The sequence below is a fragment of the Triticum dicoccoides genome, chromosome 7A (genome assembly GCF_002162155.2).
Source record: "Triticum dicoccoides isolate Atlit2015 ecotype Zavitan chromosome 7A, WEW_v2.0, whole genome shotgun sequence".
Taxonomy (NCBI): domain Eukaryota; kingdom Viridiplantae; phylum Streptophyta; class Magnoliopsida; order Poales; family Poaceae; genus Triticum; species Triticum dicoccoides.
This window is the reverse complement of record NC_041392.1, coordinates 82,243,275-82,262,019: the sequence shown is the minus strand read 5'-3', so window position 1 is coordinate 82,262,019 and position 18,745 is coordinate 82,243,275. Positions and strand designations below refer to the sequence as shown.

Sequence of the window (18,745 nt, the reverse complement as noted above, 5' to 3'; positions counted from 1 at the left end):
AGTAATCTCGATTGTTGAGAGGATGGCACCATAATTGTTTGATGACGCCTTGCCTATACATGCACACATGTGTTGAACCTTCCTCTGACCGGAGACACCCCACCCGTGCTCACTATGATGCATCAGAGCCTACCCACAAAGTTTACAGAACGAAAGTCACCTAAGAACTTCCCCAATAATTGCCATGTTGGCTTTCATTCCTGATTTTGTTAGATATATAGTTCCATGAACAAGGTCACTGATAAAGGAGAGCCTCCCTGGTTATGGCAATCGTGTGACCGGAGACTAATGCAACCTCTATGTCTCTCGAACCTTCGCTAGCCAGCCTGTAATGCCTCGGATTGGCTACCGGGTCTAAGGCCGCTACACCTGGCTACCACCTGAGATTTAGACTAGGCCTCACAGACCAAAATTAGTCTTTTTTACGCACTTTGCGTGGCTACCACCTGGGATTTAGACTGGCCCCATAGACTAATACTAGTCTTTTGCGAACTTTGTACTCACTAGTGCGGACCGGATCAACTTCTAAGTTGTTCAACGATTCTCAAATTACCCCAAGGCAAGCACGATTAACTTGGAGCTTCTTTGGAGACAATCTTCTAGGAAAGAAGATGCACCTTGTTGATATGAGTAGTCTATCAATCCTATTAACCCGGATGTTATACGGTCATTCTCCTCTTTGACTTGAATAGGCCACAACCTCCACTTCAACCCTCATCTCTTGCCGATGAAGGCCTCAAGCCCGAGGGCTTTTTAATCTTCAAGCGTCGCCAGCTTCCCGCCAAAGACCACCTGGCAAGAAGTGGCTGAAGGTGTGTTACTAGCGCAAGCAATGGCCAGTGATGCATTGGTGCCCATGGCCCCCGCAATGGCAACAACTGGAGTAAAGGTAATCAGCGACCAATCACCACACTAAAAGAGAACTTGAGGGCCGACACATGGGGGCGTTCGAGTACCCCCTCCCCTTTGCAAGCTTGCTTGTGTGTTGGAGTTTCGAACCTCAAAGTGGGTGGGCGCTATCGAGGCCTTTGCGACCTCTTTGTCGCTCTTGTTCCATCTTTACAGCTCCACTCTCAATCTCCAAATGCTAGCTCGAGCCCTTAGCCTTTTTTGCCATAAAGACCGTGCAGGAGAACTGGCTCATCTGAGCTGTAGAACAAGTCGGTAGGGACATGAGGTAATGTCACAAGACCACCATCGAGTTGTCCCACCTCCCTTTCTTGGGCACGAACGGAGTCAAAGTAGATGCCTTGCTTGGAAACACCAAGGTGGGAAAGATCACATAGTTCAAGAGTGACACCACGGGCAAGATCTGTTTGGGCCCCACAAGGGCTCCAAATGCCAATGATTGATTCATCGTCGATCTAACGAGGAAGCTTCCGAAGGAATCTTGTAACTAAAATCAAAGACATGATGGTTTTACCAAGGTCCAGGCTCCAGATGTGTAATAGCACTATGTAATGCTTGTAGTCTTCCTATTGGAGACAATTGCAAAAAACCACCACATTTGGGGCATCGATTGCAGAAAAGCACCTAGTCCCTAATTTTGTGCAAAAATCACCGCGTTTCTAGTATTTTTTTTGCAAATTGCACTGACCAGGTGATTTAGCCTGACTGATCACTTTCTGACAAGTGGGGCCGGATTATAAGGAGATGATTTGGTAAAAAGTTGACCTACACCTCCCTGGATTTCACAAAGACACCCTTATTCAAAAAATGAAAAAAGCAATCAGCCCCCCTCCCACCCCCGCCGCCTTCCTCCTCTGAGGTGGTGGCTGGCCACGGCGAGGCAGCCTCCGGCGGGACGGCCTCCCTCCTCCCTGGCCTTGCCTCGTGGGCGGGGCGGCATCCCTCCTCATCTCTACGTCGCGCCTCGCCTCGCCGAAGCGGAAGGGTCACGACGTGCAGGAGCTCGTCCTCGCCGGAGCGGAAGGGTCACGATGGCGGCCCAGAGAATCACGGCGGCCTCGTCCGTGGTCGGGGGCTGGAGGCGCGGCCACGGCAGGGCAAGGCGCCGCCGGCGTTCAAGACCACGAGCAGCAATCGAGCTCGCGCTGCTAGCTCTGGACGGCAGGGCCACGGCCGGCGCCCTGGCCGGCTGGCCCAAGGTGCTCGCCGCCCAACTGCACCACCGCTGCGGCCTGGGCCAAGGTGCTTGCCGCTTCCTTTCAGCTGGCGGCAGCAAGCAGCAGCGCGGCGGCGTGCAGCGGGGCCGCAAGCAGCAGCGCGGCGGCGTGCAGCGGGGCCGCAAGCAGCAGCGCGCAGCTCAGGCACGAATAGGAGCGGCGGGGCGCAAGCATCAGCGGCGGGGCACAAGCAAGCTGCGGCCACAAAGCACAAGACTGGAGCAAGCAGCGTCTTTGGACGTTGACCTCCGAAGCCGCTGGAGCACGAGCACTCGGTGGCCGGCGGCAGGAAACCGACGGCCAGCGCGCCTCTGGCCGGGGGGTGGGGGCTGATTGCTTTTCTGTTTTAGATCGAGGGGTGTGTGTAAAAATTTTGCTCTTACAATCTAGCCCCACTTGTCAGAAAGTGGTTAAATGGAACAAATCATCCGATCAGTGCAATTTGCAAAAAGTTTACTGGAAACGTGATGATTTTTGCACAAAATTAGGGACTAGGTGATTTTCTGCAATCGATGCCCCAAATGTGGTGGTTTTTTGCAATTAACTCCTTCCTATTGAGATTGGAATGGGTACATTGGATGTACGAAGAGAGCGGGTGATCCTTTGGCGGCGGCCGTCGGGACCTTTGTATGGGCTAATATCTGCGGTAATAAGCTAGCTATCTTCGGGGAGACATAATGAAAATATCTCCTATAACAACACAATCCCGAACTTAGAGCAACTCCAACAGCTCCTCTAAATATCTTTTATAAGGATACCTATAATTTTAGGGAAAGTTTTCTAAAGCTAATTTTGTCAGCTCCCGTAAAACTTCTTCCCCTAAATCTATTTTTATTTTTTTATTAAACAAAATTAGATAATGGCCTATGGCCCGCCGGTCAGTGACACGTGTGATGGCCTCCGGCGAGGGCGGCACGAGGCAGTGCGGTTGCCGCCGGCGAGAGGCGGTGTGGTGATGCGGGGCGGCGTCCTGGCGGCGCGTCTGCGGTGGGGTGGGGGGTAGTGGCGGCGGCGGGGCTGCCGGGGGGGACAAAAGTTTACTGGAAAGAAAAACTTCCCCTAAACCCGAGGGAAGTAGTAGCCAAGTTTACATGATCCTATAAATTAGGGGTCTGTCTAGGACACATCTAGATGTGACATAACTATGTCACATCTTTTTGTGATCTTTTTTTGTGCTAGTTTTTTTTGTTTCTTGTTGCTGCATTATATATTTATGATAGCTTAGATGTGATATTCTTAAAAAACATCTAGATATGAATTAGTCAAACTGATAAATTATTCTACGTTTACGGCATATCTTGGGTACGATTTTTGGCACAGACTTCCTCGAAACGGTAGATTTTTTTTTTACGGATACTGGATCTGTTGGAGTTGTTCTTAGCGAGTAGAGTACATCATTATCTCCTTCCAGTGTTTACTCTTGCACGACTGGGTGCGGGTCCCAAATGTCTACCATCATATGGACTCGGTATGCAGCACGCCTGTAAAGTATACCGTGCCGACGGACTGAGCTTCCCTGCCATAACTGCAGGTGTCTTTGGGCCACTGACAAGTGGGTCCAATAGCCGGCTGGCCCACATGTCACTAACCCAAAGGCATGTGCAATTAAGGCACCGAAGCAGCGTCCTGCGCCGACAGTTTCTTTCTATCCGAAATAGAGTTGAATATGCATACGTGGAGTGATCAGTTTAGTTAGTTGTACAGTCTCATATAGTTGCACCTGAATTCAGTCTCCTATATACGTTCATATATAGTTGGCGGCCAGACAGAAAATTCAGGTGACATCTGTGGCCTCGTTCAGAATTCAGGTGCTAGGCATCAAAACAACACACGAGACACTAAAAGCAGCGCAACTGAAAACACGATCACCAGCTCCCAGGAAGAACCCACTACATTTTTCATTTACGCCGAATGAGTAGCCTAAAAGAAACTGAAAAAGTTCCAGGATCATCGACTCATTGCAAGAAACTGGAAACACGAGATGAAACCGGGCGCAACGAAAAACAATATCGGCAGCTCAATGGAAGATCCAGCTGCATTTTTTGTATAACCGAAATTCATCACCTAAGAGAATCACAGGATCATTATCACACTGCAAGAACCACTGTGTATTCCATTAATGCAAAATGCGTCCATCATCCAAAAGGAACGCGACGCCAAAACAGACAGACAGACAAGGGTTCCCTCTGTCCTGTCAGGAGATCGGAGCAAGTTTAGCTAGCAGAAGAAGCACGAGGGCTGCTGAGTTTTCTGAACCCATATCTATATATATATATATATGCAAAAGTAGGCGTCCAGTTCTGCTGTCATTGTGTCCGAGGTGCCGAAACTTCAGAAGAGGTGAACTGACAGGACTCCTGCTCTGATCTTGCTCTACTCTGCGTGAACATTCAGGTGGCGCAGCGCATTGTAGGCTGAATTAGCAGAAATAAATGAGTAAGTTAGGCTGAAGACCGAAAACAAATAATAATATAAGGGATGATAAGATCAAGACAACAAAACTGAAAACCTATAACAAGGTCAAAAAGACAAAACCTGAAACTATATAATGTGCAAGGAACTACACAGCAAATGTTACAAAATGACTAGCCTTTTATGTTCCATAATTTCTACTAGCAGCAAATGTTACAAAATGGACGAACTGAATTATCTGAATCAAGAACAGAAATGTGGAACCAGTAGTTTCTACTAGCTTCAGACCATCTTTTGCCATGTGTCCACAGTCCACACACTGATAAGTCCACATGGCACCTACTATTTCCATTCAACTACTTCTATTTTTCAGACGAGTTCCAAAATCCTAACAAAACCTACCATAAAATCCTTTTTCCAAGCATGATAAGATTAGCACTCCACTAAAGTAAGACTCCAGATATCATGTTGATGCAGCAAATAGTCTCTACACCAACATCTGTGCATTTTGCATCAACAGATTTCAAGACCACCAGCATATTTCTTGCCAAAGAATATCATCAGTAGGAAGCAGATCAACAATCCAAATCTCAGAGTTTTACAAAATAATACGGAGTAAGAAAAATAACAAGATCGAGAATACATCTCATGTGCAAAACCAGAAAATAATATGGTGTGCAGAAACTAGATTTAATTTAGTATTGTAGGAACTTGAATTCAAGTAAAAATGGGCTAAATAGAACGGATAACTCCATCTTCTCGGTTAAGACTGAAAAGAGATTAATTCAGTTAGATGTAAAGTCTCCTACGTTCATATAAAATATTCCCTCCGTTCCTAAATATAAGTCTTTCTAGAGATTTCAATAAGAACTACGTTCCTATGTATATAGACATATATTGGAGTGTAGTTTCACTCATTTTGCTCCGTATGTAATCCGCATTGAAATCTTTAGAAAGACTTATATTTAGGAACGAATGGAGTGGTGATTAAGAATTCTACTCGAATTCAGTTAACATGTACAGCATCTAACTTCTGTACAGTGAAATACTACTGCACTCGATCCAACTGAGTCGGTTGCCTAAGAAGTGAGGACATCAATGAACGGCAAAATGTAGGTGTCATCTGTGGCCTCCCTCGTTCAGAATTCAGGTGCTCGGCATCACAACAACACACGAGACACTAAAAACAGCACAACTGAAAACACAATCACCAGCTCACATGAAGAACCCGCTACATTTTTCATTCATACCGAATGCATAGTGTAAAAGAAACACATTGCAGGATGCATTTTCCATTCAAGCAAAATGCATCTCTAAAAAAATTTGCAGGATCATCGACTCATTGCAAGAACCCCTACAATGAAAAGCAAAATGAAAACGGGGGCAACGAAACACAGTATCGTCAGCTCACTGGAAGAACCAACTGCATTTGTTATATATATGAAATGCATCATCTAAAAGAAATACAGGACCATCATCTCAGTGCAAGAACCACTGCATTCTCCATTAATGCAAAATGCATCCATCATCCAAAAGGAGAGCGGAGCCAAAACAGACAGACAGGGGTTCCCCCTGTCCTGTCAGGAGGTCGGAGCAAGTTTAGCTAGCAGAAGAAGCACGAGGGCTGCTGAGTTTTCTGAACCCATATCTATCTACATGCAAAAGTAGGCTCCAGTTCTGCTGTCATTGTGTCCAGGGTGATGACACTCAAGAAGAGGTGAACTGAAAGGACTCCTGCTCTGATCTTGCTCTACTCCGCATCAACATTCGGGTGTCGCAGCACATCATAGGCTGAATTAGCAGAAATAAACGAGTAAGTTAGGCAGTAGGCCGATAACAAATAACAATATGATGATAAGATCAAGATGACAAAACCTGAAAACCTATAACAAGGTCAAAAAGAAAAAATCTGAAACAATATAATGTGCATGGAACTACGTAGCAAATGTTACAAAATTACTCGCATTTTAGGTTCCATAATTTCTACTAGCGGCAAATCTTCTATATCTAAATAGTTAGCCCCCACTAACATATTTCTCTCAACATGCAAGCATGCCACATCATCAAGCAACATGCATGGCAAAAAGCCCACCACAACATGCATTCATGCACATGAAAATGTCCACCTCAACATGCAAACATATATTAGATATTTTACAATACATTAATCAAACACAATAAAGCATATGGATTTGCAATTTTAGTTTTCGTAGTATCACTATTCATGTTCCATAAAAATCACATATCATCAAAATGTATTGCAAATATTCCCGCAACAACGTGCGGGGTATCATCTATGTTATGATATGGATGAACCGAATTATCTGAATCAAGAACAGAAACGTGGAACCAGTAGTTTCTACTAGCTTCAGACCATCTTTTGCCATGTGTCCACACACTGATAAGTCCACATGGCACCTACTATTTCCATTCAACTACTTCTAATTTTCAGACAGGTTCCAAAATCCTAACAAAACCTATCATAAAATCCTTTTTCCAAACATGATCAGAATAGTACTCCACTAAAGTAAGACTCCAGATATCAAGTTCATGCAGCAAATAGTCTCTACACCAAAATCTGTGCATTTTGCATTAAGTTTCTTGCCAAAGAAAATCATACGGAAGTAAGAAAAATAACAAGCATGATCAGATTAGGAAGCAGACCGAGAATACATCTCATGTGCAAAACCAGAAAATAATACGGTGTGCAGAAACTAGATTTAATTTAATATTGTAGGAACTTGAATTTTGTTCACAGGTTAATCCAACCCAAGTAAAAATGGGCTAAGTAGAACGGCTAACTCCATCTTCTCTGTTAAGGCTGAAAAAAGAGATTAATCAACAGATTTGGCCTTTTAAGTTCCATAACTTTTGCTAGCTTTACACACAATTGTTCTTACTGGTGGCAAATAGTACCAAACGGAAGTACTGAAATTGATCTGTTGATTGTGAGTAGCATGAAACCAACACTTTCCATATCAAGGTTATCAAATGATCTGTTCCCCCAGTAACCATCTAGCCACAGACTACAGCAGTTATCTACAAGACTACAACAGTTTCAGACATTTATGTCCTAACAGCTTCAGTTAACTATTTTTCAGACTACAGCAATTTCAGTAAACTGTTTCAGGCACAAGCAGATTAGCACCCCCAATAAAATACAACCTCAAAGATCATGGCCATGCAGCAAATAATTCATAACAAATTCAATGAAGGCTATTCTTGCTAGTTGCCACCAATAGGAGATCATTAAGAAGTTGGGACATGGAGAGTGGCTCTCACCTGGGGTCTCGCCGTAGCCGCTGCTGGCAGGTCGACGACAAGTGATCTAGTTGCAATGACCAGCTGGCAGTGGCTCGATCCAACTGGGCGACATGTATGAGTTTACTGGTCCAATGTTTGCTGGGTACTCCATGACCGTATGTTGCCCAGTGGCAAAGTTGATTCTTACTACCTGGGGGGCTCGAACTGCACCGTCATCGTCAACCACATAAGCAGTATTGGGAAGCAAATTCTGATTGGCAGCTGTACGAACGCCTGATTTGCTCCTAGGAATAGCGCGTTATTTCCGATGTCACCAGCTGGTATCATGGAGGCTTCTTCATCCACATTGAGGACATACAGACGAGCATGTATGCTATTGTTTTCTGTGTTCCTCAATAAGATGCACATATATATATCCTCTTCAACACGGAACACATGATGTCCTCTTTTGTTCCATAACTCCAGCAAAGGGTCTTCTTCAAGGATAATGTGAATGACGTGCGCCGCCGGATACTCAAGCTCAATGCCCAGGTCATCAAGTTCTTGCTGCAGTTCATCCGATGTAGGTAGTACACGCTGCTCAAAGACGGTGTCCACAATCAAACTAGAGGGTGCAGAAGCAATGCATGCCGCATTCTCCTCATTGTCCCAATATATTGATTTGGGAGATACTCCAAATCCATGGTTAAATCCTGTCCAATGCTGTTCATCACCTAGTTTCGTCCACCATGTTGTTGCTGGATGATTTGCGGGAAAAGTACAGACCAACTGACGGGTCTCACAGAAGTTGTTCAGATCAATGTTCTCGTCTACCTCCGGCAAAGAATAACTCAGTCCACAGTTGGGGCAGAGGGTCAATCCAGTTCTTGCTGCTACACGAAGGCTGAGCAGTCCATTGCAGCTTCCCCAGCATCGGGAACCTCTTGGTGGAAAGAACAAAGGGTTCTGCTGAAGCTGCAATGAACCTGCCACCACAGCCAAGAAGACCATTGGCTGGTCAGATCTCACAGAAGACAGAATCAGCAACGGCGCTCAGGTAGGAGCAGGAACTGCGGATCTCCAGGAGCGGCAAACGCTGCGCATAGCCACCACACTGCATCTGCACCTTGCCGCGGACTGAGCAATTGCGCACAGAATTTCCTCAGGCAGAAGAGCAAAATCCAGGCGACGTGACTTATCGGCCCTATCATGATCTGTATCGCAAGGCATGCCCACCTCTGCAACATCTGTATGACAAGGCATCATAGCATCTTTTACTTATCTATACAAGACTATAACAGCTACAGACAATTACCAACTCCTCCTAACAGTTTCATTGTTTCAGAGTACAGCAGTTGAATTTAACTATTTTGTAGACTACAACAATTTCAGTAAACTTTTCTTCAGACTATAAGATTTTCAGTAAATCGATTCAAGCACAAGCAGATCATGGCCATGCAGCAAATAGCATTTACACCAAAAACTGTACATCGTGCATAGCAAATTCAATCAAAAGTATATATCCTCTTTTATGCTAAGTCTAAAAAGAGATTAATGAGCTGATTTGGATTTTTTTTTAAGTTCTATAATTTTCAATGGCTTTACACAATTCGTTTTTACTGATGGCAAAAAATAGTATCAAGTGGAGGTACTGCATTATCTGAATCGAGGAGAATAGTATGAAATCAATGCTTTCCATACAAAGGTTGTGTGTAATCATCTTTCATTTATCTACAAGACTACAACAGTTGCAGACAATTACTAACTCACGCAGACAGTTTCAGACTACAGTAGTTTCAGTTAATTGTTTTCTTTTAGACTACAACAATTTCAGTAAACCTTTTCTCAGACTATAACATTTTCAGGAAATTGATCAGGCACCCCACTTAAAATAAAACCTACAAGATCATGGCCATGCAGCAAATAGCATCTACAACAAAATCTGTACATCGTGCATAGCAAATTCAGTCAAGACTACCGACTTCACCATTACGAACAAGATCATTAGGAAGTTGGGACATGGAAAGTGTCTCTCACCTGGGGTCCCGGACATGAAGACGACAATCCAGAGGGTCTCTCCGTAGCCGCTGCTGGGCAGGTCGACGATGAGTGGGGTCAGACGCCCCTGGCAGCCCGCTCGGACACACATTACGAGGTCGAAGGACTGACGCCCGTCCAGGACGAAGGCGATGCGCCTGGCCAGTTCGCCCAGATTTACTGAAACAAACAAGATCAATAGGTCAAACCCTGAAACAATATAATGCGCAAGGAACTAAGCAGCAGATGTTACGAAATGATTTTCCTTTTAGGTCTCATAATTTCAACTATACAAATGTTACGAAATGGACAAACTGAATTATCTGAATCAAGAACAGCAATGTGGAACCAGCAGTTTCTACTAGCTTCAGACCACGTTTTGCCATGTGTGCACAGACTGATAAATCCACATGACACCTACTATTTCCATTCAACTACTTTTACTTTTCAGACAAGTTCCAAAGTCCTAATAAAACCTACTATCATAGAATCATTTCTCCCAGAAGGATCAGATTAGCACTCCACTGAAGTAAGACTCCAAATATCTGTGCATTCTGCAATACAAGATTTCAAGACCAAATATTTCTCGCCAAAGAATATTTGTAGGAAGCAGATCAGCAATCCAGATCTCAGAGTTTTTAAAAATAATAATTAAAATACAAGACTAGAAATACAGCACATGTGCAAAACGTGAAAACAGTATGATTTTCAGAAACTAGATTTAATTTAGTATTGTAGGAATCTGAATTTTGCTCAGAGGCTATTCAACCCAAGTAAAATAGGCGAAATCAAACGGATACATCAGTATTCTCAGCCAAGGCTGAAAAGAGATTAATAAACTGATTTGGATTTTTTTATGTTGTATAATTTTCAATGGCTTTACACAATTCTTTTTTACTGATGGCAATAAATAGTATCAAGTGGAGGAACTGCATTATCTGAATCGAGGAGAATAGTATGAAATCAATGCTTTCCATACCAAGGTTATGTGTAATCATCTTTCACTTATCTACAAGACTACAACAGTTGCAGACAATTACTCCTGACAGTTTCAGACTACAGCAGTTTCAGTTAACTGTTTTTTAGACTACAACAATTTCAGTAAACTTTTCGTCGGACTATAACATTTTCAGCAAACTGGTTCAAAATTCAGTCAAGACTAAAAGATCATGGACACGCATCATAGCATCTACACTAAAATCTTTGCATCCTGCATAGCAAATTTAGTGAAGACTACCAGTTCACTTCTTGCCACTATTACGAAGGAGATCATTAGGAAGTTGGGACATGGAGAGTGGCTCTCACCTGGGGTCCTGGACATGAAGACGACAATCCAGAGGGTCTCGCCGTAGCCGCTGCTGGGCAGGTCGACGACGAGTGGGGTCAGACGCCCCCGGCGGCCTGCTCGGACGCACATTACGAGGTCGCAGGACTGACGCCCGTCCAGGACGAAGGCGATGCGCCTGGCCAGCTCATCCAAATTTACTGAAACAAACAAGACCAACAGGACAGAACCTGAGATAATATAATGTGCAAGGAACTAAGCAGAAAATGTTACAAAAATGATTTCCCTTTTAGGTTTCATAATTTCAACTAGCGCAAATGTTACGAAATGGACAAACTGAATTATCTGAATCAAGAACAGTAATGTGGAACCAGTAGCTTCTACTAGCTTCAGACCACGTTTTGCCATGTGTGCACAGACTGATAAATCTACTTGGCACCTAGTACTATTTCCGTTCAGCTACTTTTACTTCTCAGACAAGTCAAAGTCCTAACAAAACCTATCATAAAGTAATTTTTCCAAGAAGGATCAGATTAGCACTACACTAAGTAAGAGTTCAAATATCTGTGCATTCTGCAATAAAAGATTTCAAGAACACCAACACACTTCTGGCCAAACAATATTTGTAGGAAGCAGATCAGCAATCCAAATCTCAGAGTTTTACAAAAAAAAAGGACAAGACTAGAAATACAGCTCAGGTGCAAAACCTGGAAACAATATGGTTTGCAGAAACTAGATTTAATTTAGTATTGTAGGAACCTGAATTTTGTTCAGAGGTTATTCAACCCAAGTAAAATAGGCAAGCTCAAACGGATATATCCTCTTCTATGCTAAGTCTAAAAAGTGATTAATGAGCTGATTTGGCTTTTTAAGTTCTATATTTTTCAATGGCTTTACACAAATCTTTTTTACTGATGGCAAAAAATAGTATCAAATGGAGGTACTGCATTATCTGAATCGAGGAGAATAGCATGAAATCAATGCTTTCCATACCAAGGTTGTGTGTAATCATCTTTCACTTATCTACAAGACTACAACAGTTGCAGACAATTACCAACTCCTGACAGTTTCAGACTACAGCAGTTTCAGTTAACTGTTTTTTAGACTACAATAATTTCAGTAAACTTTTCCTCGGACTATAACATTTTCAGCAAACTGGTTGAAAATTCAGTCAAGACTAAAATATCATCTGCACCAAAATCTGTACAGCCTGCATAGCAAATTCAGTCAAGACTACCGGCTCAATTTTGGGACATGGAGAGTGTCTCTCACCTGGGGTCCCGGACATGAAGACGACAATCCAGAGGGTCTCGCCATAGCCGCTGCTGGGCAGGTCGACGACGAGTGGGGTCAGACGCCCCCGGCGGCCCGCTCGGACGCACATTACGAGGTCGCAGGACTGACGCCCGTCCAGGACGAAGGCGATGCGCCTGGCCAGCTCGTCCCTCAGGTGGAACACGGACCTCCCCCTGAACCGCAGCGTGGTCCAGCAGTGCTGGGTGTAGATGGGGCCGTGGGGATCGGACAGCATGAACCGGATCAGCCGTGACACCACCGGGTTGCGCCAGAGCATGAGGGAGTGGTATCCGGGGCTGGGGGTCTGCAGTTGAGCCAAAAGAACCACCATGGTTAGGTTCAGGAGATCAAAGAATTCGCTCAATTGATTCAACAAGCAATTCGAGAGTTATCAAGATTCAAGAAGCAGGTCTGGTCATGGCGAACTCACGTGGATCGGGCCAGGCGGACCCTCTCTGGCGGGGATGTGCTCGACGGTTCAGTACATCATGGCGCTGATGTTGCCTATGTTGTCGACGGTGACGCCGGTGTTCCAGGAGAGGCAGCGGCCGGCGGCGTTGCGGAGCAGGACGACGTCATCGAAGCCCGCCCCGGCGGCCTTCCACATGACGGCCATCAAGTCCAGCTCGTCGTCGTAGTCGCGCTGCTCGGTGCAGCAGCCGTGGTGGCCGAGCTACAAAACCACCATGGTTAGGTTCAGGAGTCGCAAAATTTGGCAGGAACAGAACTACAACAGGGACGAGCTACAAAATTTGGCGAATGAATAAACCCAATTCGCAATCCCAAAAACTCAATTCGCTCAATTGATTCAAGAAGCAATTCGAGAACTATCAAGATTCAAGAAGCAGGGTCATGGCGAGCTCACCTGAATCGGGCCTGGAAGGCCAGGCGGACCGCCTCTTGCGGGGATGGGCTCGACGGTCCAGTACATCATGGAGCTGACGTTGTCGTCGACGGTGACGCCGTTCCAGGGGAGGTCCCTGCCGTTGGCGCGGAGGACGCGGACGGAGACGTTGCGGAGCAGGACGACGTCCCCGAAGCCCGCCCCGGCGGCCTTCCACATGACGGCCATCAAGTCCGGCTCGTCGTCGTAGTCGCGCTGCTCGGTGCGGCAGCCGTGGTGGCCGAGCGGCGCCGGCTTGAACGTGGTGCCGAGGTAGCGGCCGTAGGCGGCGCTGTGGAGGAGCAGGTACAGGCCGTCGGCGCGTTGGTGGATGTGCGCCACCCACGCCGTGTTGAGCGAGTCACGGCGCCGGCTGAGGGAGACGCGCTCCCCGTCGTGGTCGGCGTGGACGTAGGTGCCCAGCACGCGGCTCCGCAGCTGCACGTGCTTCCTGTCGTGGAACTGGTCCATCGGTCGCCACCGGCGTTGGATCGCTGGAGAGCGGAGGAGATGGGTTCTTGGTTTCTTGTCGGCGCTCCGGCGACGGGGAGAAGAGGAGAAGCTGTTGGTTGAGACGGTTACGCTCGGGCGCCAAGGCGGGGTATTTCAAAGTACCGCCGTAGCGGGCTTTGGGCAGGAGATGGGCTTGTGGGCCGTTTTCACGGTCCAGCCCACAATTCCGACCATGGCGGTCGTCCTTCTCCCGATTCCTCCCGCGCAGGCCCACGCACGGCGGCGGCGGCGGCGGCCGTGGTCGGCAGCGCCGCTCCTCCACGCGTCCCCAGAACGCCGGCGCGGGGGCATGGAACGGCCGGCGGCATTGCTCCCTCTCCTTGCCCGGATGCCTCGAGTCGACCACCAGCGCGGCGCACGCCCGCGGGGCACCAGCGAAGCGAGGCGACGGCGAGGAGTGAACCACCATGAGATCCAGCAAAGCTGCCATGGCGTGCGTGCTCTCGCTAATTTCTGCTGCTTGCAGCTGGATTCCTGAGTGTTTTGTGACATGGTGTGCGCTGCCCCCCTCTGCTCGGGCAATGGCCGAGTGTTTCTATGTTTGTCAGACCGTGGAGGGGGGCAGTTTGTGCCCAAAAAAGTAAACTTTAGACCTGGCCCTAGAATTACTATGTATTCCAACCTCCTCTTCTGCTACTAGATGGATACTAGTAGAAAACGAGTCTTTAGTCCCGGTTCCAGAGGGCCTTTAGTCCCGGTTCTGAAACCGGGACTAAAGGTGTTGAGGAATGTAGTAATTTTAAAAAAAATCCTACGCACACGCAAGATCATGGTGATGCATAGCAACGAGAGGGGAGAGTCGTCCACGAACCCTCGTAGACCATTAAGCGGAAGCGTTATGACAATGCGGTTGATATAGTCGTACGTCTTCACAATCGACCGATCCTCAGTATCGAACATACGACACCTCCGCGTTCAGCACACGTTCAGCTCGGTGACGTCCCGCGAAATCACGATCCAGTAGAGCTCGAGGGAGAGTTTCGTCAGCACGATGGCGTGGTGACGATGTTGATGAAGCTACCGTCACAGAGCTTCGCCTAAGCACCGCTACAGTATGACCAAGGTGGATTATGGTGGAGGGGGGCACCGCACACGGCTGGGAGAGATCAACGATCAACTTGTGTGTCTAGAGGTGCCCCTGCCCCCGTATATAAAGGAGCAAGGGGGCAGGCCGGCTGGTCCTAAAGGGCGCGCCAGGAGGAGTCTTCCTCCTAGTAGGAGTAGGATTCCCCTCTTTCCTACTCCTACTAGGAGGGGAAAGGAAGGGGGAGAAGGAGAAGGAAAGGGGGCGCCACCCCCCCTCTCCTAGTCCAATTCGGATCCGAGGGGGAGGGGCGCGCGGCCTGCCCTGACCGGCCCCTCTCTCTCTCCACTAGGGCCCAACAAGGCCCATTAACCCCCGGGGGGTTCCTGTAACCCCTCCGGCACTACGGCAAAATCCTGATTTCATCCGGAACTCTTTCGATGTTCAAATGTAGGCTTCCAATATATCAATCTTCATGTCTTGACCATTTCGAGACTCCTCGTCATGTCCGTGATCATATCCGGGACTCCGAACTACCTTCGATACATCAAAACATATAAACTCATAATACCGATCGTCACGGAACTTTAAGCGTGCGGACCCTATGGGTTCGAGAACTATGTAGACATGACCGAGACATGTCTCCGGTCAATAACCAATAGCGGAACCTGGATGCTCATATTGGTTCCTACATATTCTACGAAGATCTTTATCGGTCAAACCGCATAACAATATATGTTGTTCCCTTTGTCATCGGTATGTTACTTGCCCGAGATTCAATCGTCGGTATCCCAATACCTAGCTCAATCTCGTTACCAGCAAGTCTCTTTACTCATTCTCTAATGCATCATCCCGTAACTAACTTATTAGTCACATTGCTTGCAAGGCTTATTATGATGTGCATTACCGAGAGGGCCCAGAGATACCTCTCTGATAATCAGAGTGACAAATCCTAATCTCGATCTATGCCAACTCAACAAGTACCATCGGAGACACCTGTAGAGCACCTTTATAATCACCCAGTTACGTTGTGACGTTTGGTAGCACACAAAGTGTTCCTCGGGTAATCGGGAGTTGTATAATCTCATAGTCAAAGGAACATGTATAAGTCATGAAGAAAGCAATAGCAGTAAACTAAACGATCAAGTGCTAGCTAACGGAATGGGTCAAGTCAATCACATCATTCTCCTAATGATGTGATCATGTTTATCAAATGACAACTCATGTCTATGGTTAGGAAACATAACCATCTTTGATGAACGAGATAGTCAAGTAGAGGCATACTAGTGACACTGTGACGCCCCCGATTTAATCGTACACTAATCATGCACGCAAACGTGTACGATCAAGATCAGGGACTCACGGGAAGATATCACAACACAACTCTAATGCATAAATAAGTCATACAAGCATCATAATACAAGCCAGGGGCCTCGAGGGCTCGAATACAAGTGCTCGATCATAGACGAGTCAGCGGAAGCAACAATATCTGAGTACAGACATAAGTTAAACAAGTTGCCATAAGATGGCTAGCACAAACTGGGATACAGATCGAAAGAGGCGCAGGCCTCCTGCCTGGGATCCTCCTAAACTACTCCTGGTCGTCGTCAGCGGGCTGCACGTAGTAGTAGGCACCTCCGGTGTAGTAAGGGTCGTCGTCGACGGTGGCGTCTGGCTCCTGGACTCCAGCATCTGGTTGCGACAAACAGAAAGAAAGAAAAGGGGGAAAAGGGGGGGGGGAGAAAGCAACCGTGAGTACTCATCCAAAGTACTCGCAAGCAAGGAACTAAACTACAAATGCATGGGTATATGTGTAAGGAGGCCATATCAGTGGACTGAACTGCAGAATGCCAGAATAAGAGGGGGATAGCTAGTCCTATCGAAGACTACGCTTCTGGCAGCCTCCGTCTTGCAGCATGTAGAAGAGAGTAGATTGAAGTCCTCCAAATAGCATCTCCAAGTAGCATCTCCAGTTGCATCGCATAGCATAATCCTACCCGGCAATCCTCTCCTCGTCGCCCTGAGGAAAAGTGATCACCGGGTTGTCTGTGGAACTTGGAAGGGTGTGTTTTATTAAGTATCCGGTTCTAGTTGTCATAAGGTCAAGGTACAACTCCAAGTCGTCCTGTTACCGAAGATCACGGCTATTCGAATAGATTAACTTCCCTGCAGGGGTGCACCACATAACCCAACACGCTCGATCCCATTTGGCCGGACACACTTTCCTGGGTCATGCCCGGCCGCGGAAGATCAACACGTCGCAGCCCCACCTAGGCAAAACAGAGAGGCCAGCACGCCGGTCTAAACCTAAGCGCGCAGGGGTCTGGGCCCATCGCCCTGAGCACACCTGCACGTTGCGTGGGCGGCCGAAAGCAGACCTAGCCTAGTGGCGTTCCAGTCCAATTCGGCGCGCGCCGCTCCGTCGCTGACGTCTGAAGTGCTTCGGCTGATACCACGACGTCGGGATACCCATAACTACTCCCACGTAGATGGTTAGTGCGTATAGGCTCGTAGCCAGACTCAGATCAAATACCAAGATCTCGTTAAGCGTGTTAAGTATCTGCGAACGCCGAACAGGGCCAGGCCCACCTGTCTCCTAGGTGGTCTCAACCTGCCCTGCCGCTCCGCCACAAAGTAATAGTCGGGGGCCGTCGGGAACCCAGGCCCACCTCTACCGGGATGGAGCCACCTGCCCCTTCAGCCCCCATCTCCGAACAGTATCACAGGTAATGTAACTGTGTAAAGTATATCGTATATGCCCGTGATCACCTCCCGAAGTGATCACGGCGCAGTAGTATAGCATGGCAGACGGACAAGAGTGTAGGGCCACTGATGGAACACTAGCATCCTATACTAAGTAGTAGGATAGCAGGTAATGGTAACAACAGTAGTAGCAAGGACAGGCTATGCATCAGGATAGGAATAACGGAAAGCAGTAACATGCTACACTACTCTAATGCAAGCAGTATAGAGAAAAGAGTAGGCGATATCTGGTGATCAAGGGGGGGGGGCTTGCCTGGTTGCTCAGACAAGGAGGGGTCGTCGGTGACGTAGTCGACCACAGGGGCATCAGCATAGGTCTCGGAGTCTACCGGAAAGGAGTAACGGAGGGGGAACACAATAAATAACAGAGCAATCAAATGTAACACAAAGCAAGACGCGGCAATATGCGGTGCTAGGGGTGACCTAACATAGGGATAGGCGATACCGGTGAAGGGGGAAACATCCGGGAAAATATCCCCGGGGTTCCGTGTTTTCGGGCAGAGGAGCCGGAGGGGGAAAGTTGCGAGTTTGATATGTTAGGGGTGTGTGGCGGACGAACGGGTTGCGTATCCGGAATCGTCTCGTCGTTCTGAGCAACTTTCATGTTGAAAATATTTTAATCCGAGTTACGGATTAAAAGATATGATTTTCTAAAGATTTTATTAATTTCTGGAATTTATTTAATTATTTAATTAATTCAGAAAATGGATTTATGACGTCATCATGACGTCATGCTGACATCAGCAGTCAACAGGGGTTGACTGGGTCAAACTGACGCGTGGGTCCAATGGGACCCACCTGTCATGCTCTGTTAGGTTAATTAGGATTTAGTTAAACTAATTACTGTTTAGTTAGACTAACAGGTTAATTAGATTAATTAAGCAGGATTAATTAACTTAATTAATTTAGTTAATTAATTAATTAACTATTTATATATATATATATATAATTCTTTTTCTTTTTCATCATTTTTTTTAAAACGTTCTGGGGGCGTGGGCCCCCCCGTTCAGTGGCACAGAGGCCATTCAGGGCGCGGGCGACGGGTAACGGGCGCGCCCCGTTCGGGCGCACGCCCAGGGGCATGCAGGCGTGGGCGGCGGACCTGGCAGGTCGCCAGGCCGGCGTGGGCGAGGCCAGCACGGGCCGGCCGGTGAGCGAGCGGC

At 47.0% G+C, this 18,745-nt stretch overlaps 2 protein-coding genes across 2 annotated transcripts; both read right to left on the bottom strand.

Annotated features, from left to right (window-relative positions):
- Positions 1–5,987: 5,987 nt before the first annotated feature.
- LOC119334325 lies at positions 5,988–9,016 on the bottom strand. Its single transcript, XM_037606912.1, has 2 exons — positions 7,821–9,016; positions 5,988–6,329 (listed from the first exon to the last, which is right to left on the bottom strand). The coding sequence occupies exon 1, from the start codon at positions 8,790–8,792 to the stop codon at positions 7,989–7,991; it is 804 nt and encodes a 267-aa protein (XP_037462809.1). The 5' UTR covers positions 8,793–9,016; the 3' UTR covers positions 5,988–6,329; positions 7,821–7,988.
- A 3,861-nt stretch (positions 9,017–12,877) lies between these two features.
- LOC119333150 lies at positions 12,878–13,753 on the bottom strand. The gene is made up of 2 exons (XM_037606152.1): positions 13,265–13,753; positions 12,878–13,072 (listed from the first exon to the last, which is right to left on the bottom strand). Exons 1-2 carry the CDS (start codon positions 13,751–13,753, stop codon positions 12,878–12,880), a joined length of 684 nt encoding a protein of 227 aa, XP_037462049.1.
- Positions 13,754–18,745: the final 4,992 nt, after the last annotated feature.

What these genes read in the sequence shown, in the direction of transcription:
- LOC119334325 (XM_037606912.1), bottom strand. Translation starts at nt 8,792, where the DNA reads ATGGTCTTCTTGGCTGTGGTGGCAGGTTCATTGCAGCTTCAGCAGAAC.
- LOC119333150 (XM_037606152.1), bottom strand. Translation starts at nt 13,753, where the DNA reads ATGGACCAGTTCCACGACAGGAAGCACGTGCAGCTGCGGAGCCGCGTG. An exon ending in GCCTTCCAGGCCCGATTCAG is followed by an intron (nt 13,073 to 13,264) that starts GTGAGCTCGCCA and finishes GTGGTTTTGTAG; the next exon opens with CTCGGCCACCACGGCTGCTG.